Source organism: Strix uralensis, chromosome 4, assembly GCF_047716275.1.
Source record: "Strix uralensis isolate ZFMK-TIS-50842 chromosome 4, bStrUra1, whole genome shotgun sequence".
Classification (NCBI taxonomy): Eukaryota; Metazoa; Chordata; class Aves; order Strigiformes; family Strigidae; genus Strix; species Strix uralensis.
The window spans coordinates 120,935,965-120,956,433 of NC_133975.1; the positions used below are offsets into that span (position 1 = coordinate 120,935,965).

A 20,469-nucleotide genomic window follows, 5' to 3' on the forward strand; every position below is an offset into this window, starting at 1 on the left:
TGACTCTGTTTTCCCCAGCTTTTTGTATTTTCCCCAGAGATAGGTGTGAGGGAGAAGGGAGTACAGAAACAGTTATGCAGAAAACTTCTTTGTTTACATGTCTACCTAAGTTAAAAGAATTTCAGTTCAGGTGCATATATAATTTCTTCTTGCATGTGGGTGTTATGAGTAGGTTGGCTTTGAGGTCATTGGCAAACTGCTTTTCTTTTTGTGCTCTTAAGCATTTCTTTCCTTTCTAGGAGTATCCCAGAGTGTTGCCAACCTAGTTGTCCATGACAAAACTTGGGCAATCGCTTTATTTAGACCTCCTCCTGCCTGATGAATTAAAATGCCCATGAGGTGGTTGTAAAGGAGTATTACATACAAGTTTTTGTGATGTGATTTAAATTGCTACACTATGCAAATTTATCTCTTCCTTTGGGAAACTGAAAATTCACCTCTTAGTTCGCAGAGTTCAACATGTTTTTAGGGGGAGAGAAGAGTCATCCCAAAACAAAGGGCTTTCTTAAAATGCAGAGTTCAAAGTGGATTGTTTGGTAGGAGGGAGTTTTAAGCTGATGTTTAATATTGGTTCTGGTTTATTATCAGGACTCTTACTCAAAATGTACTGGTTTTATTTTTCCCTTCTTACATTTGAAGGTTTCTAAACTCTTGGTAGATTTCCTGTACGTAAAGTACACACATCTAAAAAAGCTTCTGATGAAAAATTCGGCAGTTCATCCAAAAGCTTACCTAATTATCAAGAACACTTTTTTTTCCCCCCCTCAGGTAAGCATCACTGATTATGTAGTGTTTGACCAGTGCAGCCTGTTCCAGACGATAATCCAGGCAACTCATACAGTGGCAACAGCAGCTCAGGCACCTGTGGAGAAGGTGGCTGATAAACTTCGAATGGCATTTTGGTCACAGCAGCTTCAGTGTCAACCCAGCCTCCTCGGAGTTAATGGCAGTGGAGTCTGGATCTCTTCAGGCAAAAATGAATTCCATGTGGCGAAGGGAAACTTAATAGGTTGGTGTGCTTTTACAGCTAATACTTTTAAGAAAAATTAGTAGAAGAAAGTAACTAACTACAGTTCTGTCGCCACAAAAATTGCCCATGGTGAGTCAGGGCAGCTTTAGCAAACAATTCCATGTTTAAAAATGAAGTGATTCCTTAGCATTTGGTCTTAATACTTTCCCTTTTAAAGGGAAATATTTTTAATGGAAAATTCATTGTCCGCAAGTGAACTGTGCAAGTTACTCCTTTTAGCACTTACACTTTTCTCTGGTGTGAGAAGGCAATCTTAAGCCATTGTGCCTGTTATATCTAGCACAATGGAGCCTGGTTCATGATCAGTGTGACTATGCAAAACGGTAATGTTATGATTTTACAGTGATAACAGAGGAATTACTTTATTTTTCTTGCTATATTTCTCAAAATAGAATTTTGATTTAGTCATATCTTTGATCAGCTGAACACTAAGAATAGACCTAGAACATTGTCTGTTTAACCTCATCACCAAAATTGGTCTCCTGTTGAAGACCATTAATCTTCTCCTTTCTTCTTTTCTGCATTCCCAGTTTTCTGTGTGTATGTACATATGTATACATATGTGTCAGGAGGAGGTACCCTCCTGCCCCCCAATAGTTTCTTGAAAGATTTACATAGAAAATCCTCTCTAGATGATATCTAATAGTTAATTGCAATAGAATTTCTTTAAAATGTTACCATTTTAAAGAATAACAAATTTTAACAGAAAATTAAGTTTCATACTAATACTCTCTTCTTTCTTTCAAGGCACGTACTGGAATAATATTGTGCCTCGTGGTACTGCTTCTGCCACAAAATGGATTTTTGTGTTGGCTTCCATAGCTTCATCTAAAGAAGGTTAGTGAATCAACAATGCAGGTGTATAATATCTGATTTTTAGATAGAGTGGAATTGATGGTGTAAGTAATTAAATATCCTGAACTACTTCAGATTTTGGGTGCCTCTTCTGTATGCAGGGATCTAAAATATTTGAAGTAAGGTGGAAATACGTCTGTAAAACTACTGAAGATAAAAAAGGCATATAATTCACTCTGCCACCTTTGGTGTGGAGTGGCATCCAACAGAGAAATGGGTAGTACTTTAGGAGCAGTAACTTCCTAAATTGCCACAGCATGAATTGCCAGAATTTGTAATATGAAATCTTGGAGCATGCTTTGCTAGAATGTCTATACTAACAAAGTACATCTCCTGTCAGTGCAGTTATTGCAGCAAAATTGCATGTTTTATCAGTAAAAGTATGACCATGCTAAGGAATTTAACTGCTAGTTACAATAGTTAGCAATTGCGTTATCTAAGTACACTAGCTTTACTGGCAAAAATGTGATTTAGAGCTGAAAAGGAATGCTGTTCTTCAAAGGCAATTATCAAGGATAAAGAAGAGAAAAAGAATGAAGGGAAGTGATAGTGCTCTATTATGTATGTCTTGTCTCTATTAGTTGCTTTAAATGAGATGTTTATTCAAATGAGATCACTTACTACTTAATTGATTTGAGAAAAGGAGTATTTAGGTGCCTAAATAAGGGCTGGGGATGCATATTTGTTCTTCAGAATCTTACCCTGTGTGAACGTAGCTGAGATGCATTAGTTTCGTCTTCATTCTTTCAGGAGCAGATGTGTAAGCTTTCTCAGAGTGGATTAGGAATTATTTTTAATAACAGAAATGCCCTTTCCATAGGAAGCTTTCTGTGGCTGTGCCAAAGCAACAAGGATCTGTTTTGTGTCAGTGATCAGAATCCTCAGTTTCGTCCTTCTACGGTGCAGCTGCCACCAGAGGCTGAAATGGTGCACTACTCTGCCTGCCAGGATGCCATCTGGGGTTTGGATAGTCTTGGGCAGATATTTATCAGAACGCTTTCATCCAGCTGTCCAACGGGGATGCATTGGACAAAACTGGATCTCTCTCAACTAGGTATGACATTTTTATTGAGTAGACTACCTCTTCACTCTCTTAGCAGACAGTCAATATTTTCCGTGAGAAGTATCTTTTGGTTTACTGATACGGAATATTACATTTACTGGTTTAAATAGTACCTTACAATAATGGGCCTCATAGCAGAGGACTGTAAAACATCAGGAACGACTACAGCTTTCAAAGGATATTTCATTTAGCCTTTTGATGGAGAAAGCCTGTTTACTGTTTGCAAGCTACGTTACGTGTGTTTGTCAGTCTGAGACAACTCGGCCTGACACAGTGCTGTGCAGGGGTACCAGTAGCCTTAACTAGTCTAGTTCTTGTACTACAGTGTAACCACAGTCGTGTGGTCCTGGGCAGATCCATACACAAGGCCCTGAATTTTGTGGTTAAATGCATTCTTAACGGAGTGGCCGAAGCTTCATTAGGATCCTCTCAAGGAAAAATGATGTTCCAAGGGTTGCATCATCCATAAGTGTGATGCAGCTGATAACACTCTTACGTTCAGCTTTATACTGATGTAATGATTCAGCATAATGTTAAGAACATGCTGTTGGCTAGCTGCTCTTTTTATTTGGTTAGGCATAAGACCAAGGTTGTTGACCATGTTTTGATAATTAAAATATCCTCCCAGTTTGGCTCTGGGGTAATCAGGCCACTTGTCAGCTTCACCAGTAATATTCCAGTTAGATTTATTTCTTTTGATAGTCTGACTGTTAGACCATTATTCATGCTAACCTGCATTCCTGTTTTGAGAGAAGATAAAAAAAATTGAGACTATACACCATTCTTGCACCATTTTAAAAATAATTCAACTGTTTTGCAATTTTTCCATTTTTAATGGCAATGCTCATGACTGGTCTGAGAATAGACAAGCAATTTTAACTTCAAGGTTAAGGAAAGCCAGACGCAGCTGACAGACTTTAAGCCTCATGTGCAATTTTATTATACAATTTGTAATACTTCGTGGAAAACTTTTTAAAATGTGTCTTTTAAAATTAATTTGTTTGCCAGTTATACGCCAGGTTTTCCAGACCTGAGGAACTGGTTTCAAATCACTAATAGTACCGTAGTTTAAGCACTGCATGATGCCTTTTACAACTTCACTGGCCTACAGGATAGGTTCGTCTGCACTATCCTTCTCATGTTGCTTAGTAGAGTTTAAAACTTTCTCATGATACTGTTGCTTTCCAGCAGTTTAGATAATAACTGTTTACCTGAAATAATAAATAACTTCTTGCTATTGTTTTAAAAATCACAAAGCATTCATAAAGGAAATCAGTGTAATTGGTACTAGCTGAGTGTAATATCTGGCTTGTGAACTTGAGCAGTTCAGAAGTTCAAGCTTTACATTCAGCTGTTCCTGTTAGCTTCGCAGCACACGGTGGTGGTGGTATTGCAGAAATCCAGGGTCAGGAAATACTTCAGATACTCCACTTTACCTGTCACTGTGTATTAATACTCAAGTCTGAAAACGTTTTAGGCATTTTTCCTCCATTTGAATGCATATGGTAGATCACTGCTGACAAGATAGTGCATATCCATGGTTATAAGAGCCTTTATTTGCTCTAATGGGACTGAAGAAATTGGAGAACTGTTTTTATTGTTCAAGTGTATGTTTAAGTTTATTCTTGACACATTAGGACTGTAATTTGAGGGGGGAGTAGAAAAACAGGCAAGTTGCTGTAAAATGCAATTCAAAATTCTATATGGAAGTAATGGGGTTGCCAGCATTAATGGTGTAATACTTGTATTATGTTGGTAGTATCTTCCTCTTGCCTTTACACTCTGTACTGGGAGTAGTATCTACTAAATTATTTTGATTAGGGTTCCACTATTGGTATCAAGGTTTCTAAACACAGCAGAATGACCTTTAGGTTTCAACAATAAACAATGCCCCTGAATCATGCTACTTTTTCTAAACAGTGGATGAATGTGGTTAGCATGACCTTCTCCTAAGATAAAAACAGTAAGTGGGAGGAAGAAACCCCAAAACATTTACATAAGAGCTGCCTTTTAAATATCAAATTGTACTGTAGACGTAAATAATACCAGCTATGCCGAGTAGGTGATATGTGATTCCATGTTTGAGTGCTCTGATGCTTGTTTGGATCATAATATTTCAACAGCTGAGACATCATGTGATAAAGCCATTACTTTGAGTCATACTTTGTTAGAAGGAATAATTAGGTTTTAAGTAAGATTTTTACTTTGTAGCTAAATGTCAAGCCCCTGCTTGCAAAAGGTTGTTATAGTTGTTGTTATAGTTGTTCTTATCCCCAGCAGTAGAAGTTTTTGTGTATAGTTTTGTCATTTGTTTTTAATATGAAGCTGCGTGATTAAAGGAAATTTTGGGGTGAGATGAATTAATTTGAATTCCTATGATTCAGAAAGCTAAATAATTTTGGTTAATGAGAAGATCTGTTTACTATTACAGATAACTAAAAGATGAAGTTGTGTAGTCCTATTGTTCCCTGTTCTTTCCCTCTGCAAGCCTAACGATGGAGTATTGCCTGCTGCAGAAATAAATGCTTTAAACTTGTACTCTGTGGGATAAAATTGCACCCCTCTTTTTAAGGAATGCTGTATATGGTGCACTTTACAAGGATTTGTTGCAAGATTTCACATCACCAGAGAACTGTTACCAAGAATGGGATATCCCAAGCAGCGCTGGCATGTTCAATCAACCAGCGAGGCCTATTTTTAGTCTGTAGTTTGGAGTCTGACCAGAGCATTCCTTCTGTAGTATATCTGTACTGATTGGGTCCCTCTTTCTGTAGAACGTGTTTTCCATTACTTAGCATTGTGTTGTCCCAACGCTGAGAGAGAAAAAAAAAAAAAAAAAATCAAATGTTACATATCAGATGGCTATTTTAAAATGAGTGTGAAAGAGTAAGAGTTCCAGTTGACAGTTAACTAGCAGTTCTTTTTAGTTTAAAATCAGGTATGCTTCTCTACTATTTTTGCAAACTTGAAATAGCAAGATTGATGGGTGCGATTGGGTATGCAAAAAAACCCCACCCCAAAATTCCAAAACATACTTATTTGGGAGCTTTGTTTTCACTGTGCTGACTTACATAGGGTTAAAGTACTGGAGCACTTTTGAGATAGGTGTAATGAATATGTACACTGTTGAGTATAAATCCATTTGAAAAGCAGCTCCTTTATTTACAGATGTGACACTGGTATGTTAACAATGAAATGTCTAATCCATACGCTCTCATATTTTTGAAGTGCTGGTAGCATTAGGAATGTTCTTTGCTGAATGTATTAGCAGATCAACACCTTTAAACTCTACAAGCATGGCCAGCTACAGAGAAAAGTTCACATTAGGTCATGTGAAAGTTTGTCTAGGCACTGATAATATTTGTCACAGAATGTTTCCCTGCTTGAATTCAGTTATTTTAATAGCATGTTTTTAGTGTACTTTAGAAATTGCAGTATCCTATGACTAAAACATTTATTTTTAGATTTAAGAGAAATACCTTCATGCACTACCTATTGGCTTTATTCACAAGTTGTATTAACTTTTAATAATTTTTGTGTGACTGTTTAAAGCTAGTTTAATACAATTTAAATAAATTCTCATTGATAGCTGAATTTGAAAGGAAAATGCTAGGTTGCTAATAGTCTGTTTGTTATTAGGTGCTGTAAAGCTGATCAGCTTGACCTGCGGAAATCAGCATGTTTGGGCCTGTGATACCAGTGGTGGCATTTATTTCCGTGTAGGAACTCAGCCTCTTAACCCAAGTTTGATGCTTCCTGCATGGATAATGATTGAGCCACCTATACAGGTAAAATGTTGATTACAGTTCTTTGTAACCCAGTGGTTTAGCTCTATGCATTTGAAAAAGAATAGTTTTAGCACTCATGGAAAACAATAGAGCCAGATTTTAAATGTGTAACTTAAAACTTTGTCCCGCATGTTTGAATTCTACAGGATTTCTCTCTCAAAACAAAACCAAAAACAAACAAAAAACTAATCCCCCAGAGTCTGTATAAAATACTCTCGAATATGCTACCTTATCACTATAAGTCATCCCAGATTAATCTAATAGTTACAAATATTTTTTTTTTTTCAGAAGTGGGAGTTTTTGTTTTCTATCCTTAATGAAACTTTACTCTTTTCATAACACAGCAACTTTATAGGCATGTAGTAGAATGCAGCCTTGAACCTTATACTGCATACCTGCTCAATGCTAGCCAGGGGGCTGGACTGGCAAACGGCACAAAGCAGGGGGTGTGGGGAGGCTCTGCTCAAGTGGCATGGTGCTGAAGTGCCTGCCTCCCTCTTCATCCTCACCCTTGTGAGTCTGGGATGCTTGCCAGCATGCTGTGCCTGGATTTAGGGATTTATCATCCAGTGCTTAGTAAATGTGCAGTACCATTGCACCTCTTCTCCCTTGCTCCCGCAATGGGCAAACTTTATATCCTTTCTACCTGCCAGCTGAGAGGATCATAGTGGAAAGAAGCCTTCTAAAGTATCCTGGAAGCATCTTTTCCAAATATAGAGAATGGACAAAATAGGTTTCTCCAGTGTCGTGTTTTCTTTTTTAATCTCTCCTTAAACCTCAGTGCTTGCTTTTGTTGCCGCTGTAATACTTTGTAAGTTAAACTGTGAAATGGGAGTAATTTCAGTGTCGTGGGTTGGGACTGCTGTAATGGAGCTGACCTCTGAGTACTGATTTCATTCTTTGCTCCTTGGCACGAAATCACTTGAACTGCCTGCTGATCTAGCATAGTAGCACTGGATGTGTTTGCATACTTGATTTACATTTTATAATGTTACAGAATTTCTCTTGAAGATTTTGAAATGTGTGCTACTTTTGAAAGGACATATTAAGAAATAAAAGTAAATTTGTAGCAGTGGAGTTGCAATAGTTTATTTGGTTTTTACATCATTCGCTTTTAGTTCTGCCTATCTCTCATCAGCCAATTATTAGCTCCTTCTGCGAATCTCAGGGTGTGACAGCAAAGAAGGGCAGAGGGGCGGGGAAATGAAACTGCAGATTTGCATCCCATCGGTTAGCACAGCACTGGCAAGACTTGTTCTGTGCTGGGAATGTGGTCAGTCAGACCTGAAGAAATGGCACCTTGTTTTGCAGAACAGGCAGAGAAATAAGTACCAGTATCACTTGCAACAAGGGCGAGATTACACTGCTCATTCTTTGAGTGCTGCCAGTGGGTCTTTCTGGAGTAATCTATGAGACAAATTTTCCCTGGTAACGGAGTAGGGCAGCAGGAAGAGGAGACTGAGGATATGAGTGATGATGTCTTCTATAAGGGTAGTATTCTTAAAAAGGGGGAAAACACGTTCCAGGATGTGTTTCACTTAAACTGAGTTTGCCAAGAGACAGAGATTATTAAACTTGTGTAGTACTTTCTTACCAAAGATTTGTCTAAGGAAAATTGTCCAAAAAGCTGTTTTTCTACACTGATACTATTTTGTCTGGACTAAGTGCATTCTCTACTCCTCCACTGAAGTAGATTAAACTACTCAATACAAGAAATTGGAATTTGCTGTGGCTCACTATTTAGCAGTGACTTCCTTATGTAGAAAGTCTTTAAGTGGACAAAGCTGAAAATAAAATTATATCGTATTAGCTTATTGAGGAAGCTGGGTGATGTTGCCTTCCAAAATGATAACCACCTGATAGCCAGAGAAGTGTCATTCTCTTTCTTGTTATCTTGCCAACACCTGACATTGCAAATGTAATGGGTCAATATGAAAGGGCAAAAGTTCAAACATTGCTTGCAGAGGAAGATGAAAACTCGTGGGTTACATGCTCGTTTTGAGACGATTCCAACACATTAAAACAAGTCATTAAAGTACTGAAGGAGCAGCCATTCATGCTTTTACAAAGGCTTAATGCAAAATAAGAAAATATGTGAACTTGAAAATTATTTCCAAATGCTTAGTGTTTGGATAACAAATATAACATGATGGCTGAAAAGTGGACATTTCCGTCCACATGGACATCCGTCCATAACAATATTTGCTTTTTAGCAGCACTGTACTGTTCTCTGTCCCTTAACTGATGTTGCCACAGTTCATGCTGCATCACTTTATCTTCAGAACAACAGAAATACTGTAAGAAATATTTGTGAATGATTCAGTCTTTTTTTTTTTTTTTTTGAAGGAAATCAAAATTGCCTTTCACTTGCTTTAAGTACAGGAGCATTCTCAAATAATGTAATTTAAAACCAACTATGGATATTTCATTCCCTAGTAAATGTCAGAGCCAATATGACTTGCCATATTCCAGATCTCATGACTCATGAGCAGCTTGAGAGCAGCTACAGACTCTGCTTTTACGGTGTCACTTCTTGTTAAAGGAGTGCTGCAATTGCACATCATCCATCTTTGCACATCTTCACAAAAGTATTCAGAGACAATAGTTTTGATGAGATTTTACTCATGCTAAAATCAGTGAATATAATTTAAGTTCAGTCTTTGCAGTGCTGTATGTTTCATTTTAGTCTAGATTTAAAAAAAAAATCTTGTTTGTTGCTCTTCCCTTTGTAACACCCTACTGTGGTATCTCTTGAGATGAAAAACGTTTTATGTTCTTTGCCCTCCCTCTTCTTTATTTTATCCAACGCTTCAGAAGTGGTTGATAACATCATTACAGTATCTTGAGCAGTAATAGTTTATATGTAGATGTTTTCTGTGCTTCATCCATTCTGTTCTGCAGTCTTAGAAGTCAAAATAATTATGTCGTTAAGCAGCTTTTTGGAAGCTGCTTTAAGGACATTTACAAAGCTGATCAAAATTCTTTGATGAAATTATTTTAGTCCAGGAAATAGAAAGTGGTTTTCATTCTATTGTTAATATACAGGATAAAACTATTATCTGCTGTAGCATGTCTCAATATACATTACATTTCATTTTTAAAAAATGAGTAGGAAATACAAATATTGTTTATGTAGATACTAAGAGTATGTTTCTATATGTGTGTATATTTGTGAAGATTTAATGCTTTTCAGATTCCTGGCCTAAAAGAATAATAATTTAAAATAAAATAGAAAATGAATATAGTCAGTAAGACTAATTTGGGTGATTATGGAGTAGAAATTGATCAAAAGTTTAAAATCATCAAATTGCTTTAAAAGGTCCCCAGAAGATGAATGCTTGTTTAAAAGAATTCTTTCAAGATTTCAGCTTTGATTTTTGACACCTTCTGAAAAAGATGCAGAGACAAAATCTGATCTTGAGAAACACTCACTTCCTACAAGTACTACTTAACATAAAAACTGGCCTTAAGAACCACCTTCTCAGATTTACATTAAGGGATCTATCAGATAAGCAGAACTGTATTTAAGAGGATTAAAGGAAACAAAGATCAGGACAAGTATTTGTAATGAGTGAACAATCATCTTTTGCTTCTAAACAGTCTTACTCTAAAAATAGGTTAAAACATTTTATTAATTGTCATTTGCTTAATTGCTACTCTTTGGTGTTTTGTAACCAAATTTCATAGAGAATAGGACTGAAAAAGCAATTTTACTAAATTGAGAGGTCTGTTTAAATATCCCCATAGCTTGTACAAACTGTGGAGTAAAAAGGGTTTATTTAAAGAAATGTTTGCTGTTTGGCTATTGTATAAGGCTTTCATTGTTCCTTTGTAGTTCCTAGGATCTCAGCAGAAGAGTACCGCTTAACTTAGTCTGCCATAAAATGGTCTCTTGCAGTCTGTGCATTCCAGGATAGAGAAACCTTTGATTTAGTACTCTTCGTGTAAACAACCTAGTAATTGTCTCTATATTTTAAGCTTGGTATTATAGGTAAGAGAAGATAGTAAAAATTCTTACTGATCTAGGAGGACCTATTTTTTTCTCACACACACACGCACCAAAAAAAAAAATTAAGGCTGTTCACACTTTCACTGTCATTCAAAATTGTTAAAACTAGCAAATGGTAGTTAAATTTCCTAAATTTCAAATGATATTTTTATCTGTAATTCTGCAAAATCAATACACACTAGATTTCATTTCTTTTCAATACCTTCCTTTTTCTTAATCTGTGTTCAGTGTAAGGAGGTTGGTTGTGCCTTACAGATGTGTGGTGACTTGTTAGAAATGGTTGTCATGATCTTTGTTTTATTTCCTCTATTTAAATAAAATTCTGCTTACCTTACAGAACACTTAATGCAAATCTGGAGACTTTCTTCCTCTGCCATCTGCCTGCCTTTGCATTTTTCGGTGAGATTTCTATTATTATTAAGGCCAGTTTGGTGTTAAGTGGTACTTACAGGAGGAAGTGGTGAGCACTCCTCATGGTCAGATTTTCCCATTACATCTTTTTGGTAGGTGCCAAAATCAAAGCTGAAATGTAGGAAAGGTTTGTTTGAAATAATCTTCAAGGATTGGATATTTGGAGGGGGAGAGGTTTTTCTGTTGAAAATGCTTCGTAACTTTTACTTCGGAATCATCCGTGCTACTTTTGAAAGTACTAGCTGTGGAAAACTCTGTCCTCTCGATGCGTAATTCACATCACCGTTCTTTTCAAGTCTGATTGTTTTCACTAGCGCAGACTAGCTTGCATTACCTAGCTGTTGCACAGATATCTTTCTGAGTTGCTATGAGTGCTACTTTGGAGTACTAAGATGAGATGCAGAGTACGTATTTTATTAGACCAGTTCTGCTTAGGTTGGAGAGGTAATAGAGTCATTAAACCTTCTGGTTATCTATAGCTAGTCTGTTGTTCCATGTATCTGTACTCATGTGAGGCCTCATGAAGACATCAGTAGGGAGAGGATTTTCCTGGAGGACTGCACGTTTCAAGATGATGTAGAGAAAAACTATGTTTGGCAGTAGTCAGAGCAGCTGTATTGAGACGAGTTGGAAATAAGGAGATCAAAGCTGCTGCTGCTATTTTGTTTAGCTGACTTAGAATGCCATAATGTTTAAGTTCAAATGTGTACTATTCTTCAGAGGCATGCCTTTCTTAAGAAATCATGAGTTATATAAAAGGTGCTTTACATACTGAAAAAGAGCAATTCCAGCATTTTTACTAAAGTTGCCTCACGCCAATTCCATTGCTCAGTTCAGTGCTTATTATCTTCCTTTTTGTTGCTAATTAAGAAAACTGTTGTTACTATATTTCACTGTATCTTTCTGCTTTGGAGTTTTAGCCTTCTGACATTTGTTTTAAGGCATTGCTATCGCCATGTTCAGAAAAGCGGCCATGTAGCCTGTCACATTAGATAGCAATTATTATCAGTACCAGAAGCTTCAGATCACAAAAAGTGCACAAAGTGAGATACACCCAGAAAACTGAGTAGGCAATCCTTCTGTATCCTTTTGAAATATGACCTCAAGGTGGTGTATTTGTTTTTTGACAAGACTTAACTTACACTGAAAACAAAAACTGTGGGAAGGAGAACCTTCTGTTTTCATACTTTCATTTGTTCAGTACTAGAAACAGCTTCACATCTCCACTCTTCTAATGTGCCCATATTTTTAGTTAGCTAACACAGAATTATAATTTTAATTAATTTTCAGAGAGATTAAGAAATATATTTAACATTCAGTTGGGTAAATAAAATAACTACAAGTATCATTGAGTTTTGAGAGTAGTTCAAAGTTACTGTATTTAACAATGTAACGGTGTAAAAATTCATAGGTAAAAGATACGCGTCTTCATTTTTAGCAAGCATGTGCCTTGGTTTCAGTGGAACTGTTCATGTGATAGTGATAGCCTGAAGTATTTAATAAATAGGAGTCCTTGAAAAGTGATTTGGAGAGTCAGTCATAAAAAATTACTTGTGCAAGTATAAACTAAGAGTTTAGGGGATATTTTTTTTGTTGTTTCATTTTCATTAAAGCTACATCTGCATTTTCTGAATTCTGGTTAGAGCAGTTTTTATTGGGTTTTTTTGTGTGACTGAACTTCAGCTTGCTTGATTTTAAAAGGGGGGGGGGGGGGGGGGGCTGGATCCAGCTGACAGGTTTGTGATTGGGGGCTTAGCTTCTGTGAAGTAAATTGAGACAGCAAATGTGGGTGCTAAGCTCAGAGTGCATGGTCAGTGAAGAGAACTTCAGTGAGCCAACAAGTCCACACAGAGTAAGGAGACACCCTGGGATAACTGATGGGCACGTCAGACCCTTTGACCTTGGATTAGGAGCTTGGAGGCTCCTCCCCATGGTGTACTACTGTCTCCCTATTTTGTGATGATGTAAGCAGATGAGGTGCTGACGACCTCACTTTGCAGACCAGCCTAGGGATCAGTTGCCTTCCCAGGGAGCTGGAGGGCTGGGTTGTGGTGTCTCTCCTGCTCGACTGACCCTTCCTACAGAGCTGCTAAATTGTCTGGTCTATAGGAAGACCCTGTCTACTGAACCCAAATCGAATGAAACCTAAAAGTTAGCAAGGCAGAGGAGGTTAGACTACATAGTCTAGCAAATGGATCATCCGTCTGGGAAGCAGTGACCTCATTTCTGATCCCTGGCCCCTGGACTACCATTGTTTTTATCCAGTAGTTTAACGCATTGCATAGCCTCATGCTAAATTATGTTGTTTCATGGGAAGTTGTTGCATGTAATGTTTACTTAACATACATTTCTGTAAAAACTTAGCTGTTCTTGTCCTGATAGTTAAATTTTTCAGAATGTTATTAAAAATACCTGTAGTGGTAGTTACAGACAGTTTATCATCTCCTACACTACAGTTTATAATCTTAGGGATAAGACAGTGTGACCAGAAGACAGTTGGGCAAACCTGAGTAGGCCTGTAGTTTGTATGGTCTTTAAAGTGATTGCATTAAATTTTAATTATTTTTTTCTAATTGCTTATAAGGAACAGTCGTACTAAATATTTTGCAAGTATTTTATGGTTCTGTTGAGCTTTACCATGTTGAATAGTCACATGGGTTTGGTATGGCATCAAGTCCTAGAAAAGGTCATATGCTATAGTCTTTCCCATATTTCTGCAAGTAAAACCCTTGGAATAAAAAAAACTTAAGAGTCAAGAAAGGAGAGGTCAAGGAATTGACTCCTTGCCTTTGCATTTTCTTCCTGATTGTGCTAGCCATAGACTGGAGATACCCAACTAAGGCCCTTATCTGTTTATTCACTCAAGGCTGAAAGTGGGGGAAAGGGTCATATTGTTGTTCTAAGGCTTCTGGGGAAAATAGTGATCCAGTTTTTCAGTCAATGAATAATACTCTTTTTCTGACAATTCAATGGCAGCATTACTGAAGAACACGTGGCTTCCAGGAAGACTAAACATAGATTCATAATCTTTCCTGCTCTTGTATATTGCCTTGAACTTCTCTGCAGAGAAAGAAGGGGCTTTTAATTAAGCAAGCTGTTCTCCTCGAAGTCTGAATGCAAAATGTTCTGGTCAATACCGCTCTTACATTGCTTGCGCTTTCTTGCTATCTCTAATGCTTGAAGTGCTTTACAACCCTTCTTCAAATGGAGCTCAGAAAATAATAGGAAAATAGTTAGGCCTGTATTCTTTGTTATTCTAGTTAATAGGGTCTGAATGTGTGTTAGCCATGAAAATAGTCAGATAAGTCTGATACACAGATAATGCTCGACAGTATAGAAGTATTTTGATCTAACCTTCTTACCGCCTGGTCTGGACCAGCTGAAGGTGTTTCTGATTTATCTTTTGAAGGTGAGGAGGACATTTGTGCCGCTTGCAGCCACCAACCTGTTATAAAATGGATTGAGCTTGGGCAGACTGAGTTCTGTTTAGTCTTCCTTATCCTGAATATTTGTAGCAGAACAGAGATAGTGGAGGTCTGCTGATACATGGACTCAGTGCTAGAGAAGTGACGTGGAAAATGTTCTGATGCCTTTTTTATGTGCGTGTGTTTGTCCTTTCCTGCTCAACAAGGAAGTTGAACTACTGTGCTTTGAGTTCAGCCCTGCTTGAAGCGGTTACAATAAGACAAAACTTTTGAATAGTAGGTTGGGGGGGGATGGGGATGGGATGACTGCATTAGTTTTTACTTTGAATTTTGTTTGATGCTATTATTTAAATGAAGTTCTTACACTGAAGCTTATTTCTCTGTGGCTTGCAGAAAGGAAAGGACTTGCACAGAATTATAAAGCTAATGGACAATTTTATAACTTAAATATGTTTAGCATAGACACTATTTCTTGCTATCATTTAACAATTTGTTGGTTAAGTGCTTCCTTCAAGTTTAATTCATTTTATCAGCATTGTTTTGTAATCAGACGTGGGTGCTAGCAAACTATTTTTCATTCCTTTTATTTGTAGCAGACAATATTCACAGCTATTAGTATGTAGTTTTAAATGATGAAGAGTATGTTGGCATGTGTTCGCAGTCCATGGTTGTAATGGGAAATTCTCAGTATTGAAAAAGAAAGCAACTGGTGATTTTGTAGCTGAAGTATAAGACCAGAGAGAGTCTGCATTCTGTTCTTGGCTAAAACAGTCAGTCTCCTGAGATTAATTTTTTTTTTTTGAGTTTAGAAATTTTTAACACTACGAGTGAAAGGAAAACAATGTTCCACTTCTTTATTGTCAGATAACACCGAATCCATTAATACTCCATAACAGGTTTATCTCTCACAGTGATGAGTATAGCGGGTAAACCTATGAACAGATTTCAGTGTATCAGCATCTGAGGAGGGAGACTGAGACTGGTGAGAGACTCTTTAAAATTCCAAACTCCTCAGTCAATTACAAGTATGACATATTTCACACTCAAGGTATATAAATCTCATGAATGCTACTGAAAGTTAAACCAGCTGAGAAAAGGCTACACTGAAATAAATTATTAATTTTCATGGTTATCAGTCTCTGAAATTTATCAGCAGATTTATAAATTTGCGCAGATATCTCCTCTACTGCTATGAGAGAACTCTATTTAATCTTTAACTGCAGCTATAGAGATCTGTCTCTTGTTATATACTTAAAGCATGTTTATGGTAATTAGAGCTTAGTGAAAATGAGGGCTATCTGAAATGTTGTCAGTATGATTGTTCAAAAAAATGGTACATTATGTCAAGAAAACTCTAATTTTATCCACCCTACTGTGGTAGACATGAGAGCACTTTTTGTTGTAGATGGCTGCTTTCTGTGTAGAAAAAAACCAAAACAACAAAAAAAATGGAGATAAAACCAGAGGTAAAACCTCTGCAACAGGCTCTAAGAATTGCCTGTACTTGTTTCCCAATGTCGTGTCACTGTTTTGTGCTAAAAGCTGCTGTATCTAATCATATCATTAGCTGTCCTGTCAGCTGAGTCCTTTACTGTCTGTTTCACAGCAGAAAGCTACAGTAGAGTGGGGTGTTTTCTGTTAAGAGCACTGGATGCTGCCATCAGTGTGTAATGAGAGTGAGTAGGAGGATAGTTTTATTGATGCGAGTTTATCAGAAAGAGCTAAGTAGCGTGAAAAATGAAAAGAAGCAGAAAATTAAATACCCAGAGAGGTGGGAAAACTTGAGGAAACAGGAGCTCACTTAGAGAAACAAAAAATGAGAAGAATTTTTGACCAAGCTTGTAGAGATGTTACTTTGAACTTGATAATTTATCTTTATTTCTTAGATACATTGGTGCTGCAGAATAGGGTAGAGGTAATTACTTTGATTATACTTGAACCTGCAGTGGTATCAGAAGCAATCTAGCTGAATACCATGCAACTCCTTTTATGCTACCTTTCTGGGGTGTTTTGTCTGCTTTTCTTAGCTTCCACTACCTATAAATCTGTAGTATTGCACAGGCTTAGGTACTAGGGGTAAGCACTCAGTAAGTCTTTCTGGATGGAAATACTCCCCCAGTTCTTTCTCAGGGAATTCTTTTCTAGACAAATGGCAGAGGAAGAGAGGAATGGGATCCTGACATGGAAGAGTAGAGAACAAGGGGCACAAATCCCAACAGTTTAGTAATGGGTCACACCAAGCTGTTTGGCACAGTTTGTGAAGGACTGTAGTTGGAACATGAAGTGTATTGCAGAGGTGAAGCATAGACAGACTGGCAATCCGTGAGGAATATGAAGGAGATGGGGGAAGAGTGGCAGAAAGTCCTAAATCTGAGGAAGAGGTAACTGTGGTAGAAGAACATAGCAGGGAGAAGGAGATAAGTGATTTTTTAAAAATAAAAAGAAAAAAGGCAAAGTTCTTCTGTTACGTGCAATAATTCAGTCTGTACAAGCTATTAATTGTACAGCTTCCTGACTTGAAAATACGGACTACAAGAGCAGAAATATGGAGAGGGATGTGATGAAGCTGGCAGCAGCACAGTAGTGAGGCACACCACGTGACAGTGGTGTGGGGAGGGCAGCAGGGAGTAAGGAGTAGGAAGGGGTCAGAGCCAAGGTAACCATAGAAAGAAGCAAATAAAAATGGAGGGAAGAAACAGGAACAGGGCCAGGAGGAGGGTAGAGTTGTATGGGGTTTTGGGGTGTTTTGTTTCTGTTGTGGTTTGAGGGTTGGTTGATCGGTTGGTTTGGGGTGTTTTAGTTGGTTTGGTTTTTAGCAATACAGTAGTTTATTTGCAATACGGCAGAATACCAGTTTGAAAGTAGCTAGGCAGTTACATATTCTATGTAGTGAACACTCTTCAAGACAATTAGTGTCTTACTGTAAGTGTTCAAACTTCAGCCTTGTGAATTCACTGTGACCAGAGGTAAACACTTCATCACGCCTCTACCAGCCTTAAGCTTCCAACAGAGAGCAAGTACCTAATGAGGGCACAAACATGAGGAGATAAGTCTGTCAAAGGCCTTGCAACCTAAATAGACAGGATTGATTTGGTGATGCAAGTTGAACTTGGTTATGGCTGGGTGAGACACATGTTAGCACCAGACTTTTAAAAGCAAAACCAAAGGAGGTAATTGTTATGTACACAGAAGGCCCATCTGGGACTGGGTTGTGTGCTTATATGCACATGCAGATTATGCTTCTGTATTCCTAGGTTTATAAATGCAAAGAGCTGCTTGCTCTTCTATTTATCATACTGGAAATTCAGCTTATGCCTATGAGACTAAAGCAAGAAATGCAGTGCTTCTCTGTGAGGTGATGATGTATTTCAGGGCATCTTACTGTCTTTTTCAGTGGCTTTATTAGGCTGATGTGGAAAAAACCTTTCTTCTTGTTCTTATCTGTGTTTTATTTAAAGTACATGTTTTGCAGGATATTTGCATTCACTAAACCTGTTGGCTGGTATATTTTGCTACAAAATCACCATCTTTATGATGTCCGTGAAATGTTGTGGTCAGTAACGCTGATTTTGAACAGTAGTTATGGCAAATCTCCATAGAAGCAGATAGAATAAGGACTTGCCTGGGAGCAGAATGGGAAGTGTGTTTCACTTGGGTTTGCCAACAGATAGTGTTGTGGATATCCTCCTGCGGGTGCAGCTGCTCCAGTACTGCAGTGGCCTGCAGTGAGTTCCACGGTCGCATTCCTGTATGGATGGAGCACAGGGAAGAAGGCAGATCACCATTTCATTGCAAAGAAGAGACATTCAGACTGCAAAAATGTACTGTTTGTATATGTTCAGAATTAAAGTGCAGAGTTAGTTATGTTAGGAAAATTTTAAGGAAGCCAAGAGGAAAATATTGCACTTTGTGCATTTCAGTGGAAGAGTTCCCTCTTCAACTTGCAATTGAAACTGTACCTGATTGCAATGACAGTGGTTAAACAAATACTAGTATTATTAGACTTGGGTGCTGAACATTAAATATGAATATATCAGTAACTTTGGGTGACATTCATTCATGTTCCTTTTCTATTTAGGAAGCGATTGACTTTGGAAAATTGGTAATTTTGTACAATGACAAAGAAAATGTCAGTTATGTTTCTTCCTCTCTTTAGTATCTGGTAAATATTTTACTTCTCTTGCATACTTCTGTGAAGAGCAAGTGATACAATAGTACAAAGATACAGTAGTACAAAGTTTAAATACTCTGCTTAATTTTATAGCCAGTAGGAATCAACTTGGTCAGCATTCATTCAAGTCCAAATGATCAGATGTTGTGGGCAATTGATAGCAAATGGAATGTCCACGTACGAGTTGGAATTACAGATGAAATGCCTGTAGGCACTGACTGGGAACACGTACCAGGTAAAAATTAATGCATCAGTTCCTTGTTCTTTCTGCCATTTTCTCAGTGTTGGCTTTTTACATTTTTTTTTTTTCCTCTTGCTTTTTAAATTGGATAGCAATGCTTAAATATTTTTCTCATCAGTCAAGTGTGCTTATTTATAGGAACATGGTAAAGTATTTGATAAGGGTTATCTTTTAAAGAGGACCTTGGTTTTACTTAAAAACACGGAATAGTTAACTGAAGAGAAATCTGATTTTTTTTTTTCATGAATTTCTGTCGTGTGTTACTTCAGGCTGCTGCCACTGAATTAATAAATGGTACAGTTCCCTTTCAGTTAGAACTAAAGCAGTATTCCTAAGCAACAGGAGACTACTGTGCTGTGGGAAATTTTGTATTTAAATGTGATAGGACATGGCGTTCCTATCTGGATGGGCTAGCAAAATCCTGATGCTATTTTGCACATCTTTCTATTAATCCTGAGTGCTGGATGCATTCTAGATTAGGTAATTATGTTTTTGCCTTGCCTGTAAATAAAACTAAATTTTAGTTGTTTCTTTCAAAATAACTGTTATCGATGCTGTCTGCTTTTTAAAGATTTTTTCATGGCATAAATGCATGGCACTTGCAGAGTACTTGCTTTCTTATGAAGAGGGGAAAAAAAAAGTCCACAATGTCTATAATGTTAAGCATTTTTAGGCAAAGTAAGGTTATAACTGCTGGATTATTCTTCATGTTGTAATAAAATACAGCAGAGGCTCCAAAAGTGCGTTATGAAGGTCCTCTAATTGGTCGTTGCTTGTGGCTGTGGCCACATAACAAAATGTATCCACGGTGTGATATCCTTATATCACAGACACAGTGAGTACAAAGCCTGCAATTAAAAAGCTTTTTTGTTCACCAGTGCTTCATGTGCTGCAAGTGGCCTTCTTTCTGATGTTCTGCTTATGCAGGGCAAGGAGCTCAGATTCGAATAGCATCTACTCTGTCTCCCCTGAAGTCAGTGTAAGGAAGTGTATAGTCCTAAATTGTCTTCTTGCCAATCCCTTCTTAGAAAGCCTTCTGGAAGACTAGGTGTTTCTTTGTGCCTTTTATAATGGAGAGTTCTTCTCTAGTATTAATACAAGAATCTATAAAAACTGTTACAGTCTTGCCGTCTTTTCTTAATAAACTTTTCTGCAAGTGTATTTAGTATATAGGAAAGCCTGTGATTATTCCCTCTTCATGTCCAATTATCTTTAGGTTTGCAGGCTTGTCAGCTGGCTTTAAGTACAAGGACTGTTTGGGCACGGTGTCCAAATGGAGATGTAGCTCGTCGATATGGCATTACTGACAAGAATCCAGCAGGAGACTACTGGAAGAAGATTCCTGGAAATGTCTCACGTTTAACAGGCAAGTTGGTTCTGTGTGACAGTCCAGAACATTGTGATGTCTGCTTTGACTTCTGCCTGATGGTGCTCAAGCTGACTGTAACGCTTTGTTGACTGTGAGAGTTTCACCAA

General features: G+C 37.6%; 1 protein-coding gene across 6 annotated transcripts in view; it reads left to right on the plus strand.

Moving 5' to 3' along the window:
* TECPR2 (tectonin beta-propeller repeat containing 2) overlaps positions 1 to 20,469 on the plus strand; it is a 43,881-nt gene that overhangs the window by 21,054 nt on the left and 2,358 nt on the right. For 2 of the 6 annotated variants that reach the window (XM_074868809.1, XM_074868811.1), the window contains exons 14-19: positions 769 to 1,009; positions 1,778 to 1,867; positions 2,706 to 2,939; positions 6,588 to 6,736; positions 18,846 to 18,987; positions 20,210 to 20,359. In XM_074868809.1, coding sequence (XP_074724910.1) covers positions 769 to 1,009; positions 1,778 to 1,867; positions 2,706 to 2,939; positions 6,588 to 6,736; positions 18,846 to 18,987; positions 20,210 to 20,359 — 1,006 coding nt within the window. Of the gene's footprint in view, positions 1 to 768; positions 1,010 to 1,777; positions 1,868 to 2,705; positions 2,940 to 6,587; positions 6,737 to 11,082; positions 11,145 to 18,659; positions 18,744 to 18,845; positions 18,988 to 20,209; positions 20,360 to 20,469 lie in introns of those variants that run through there. The other 4 variants (XR_012628973.1, XM_074868812.1, XR_012628972.1 and 1 more) reach the window with 4 other exon arrangements.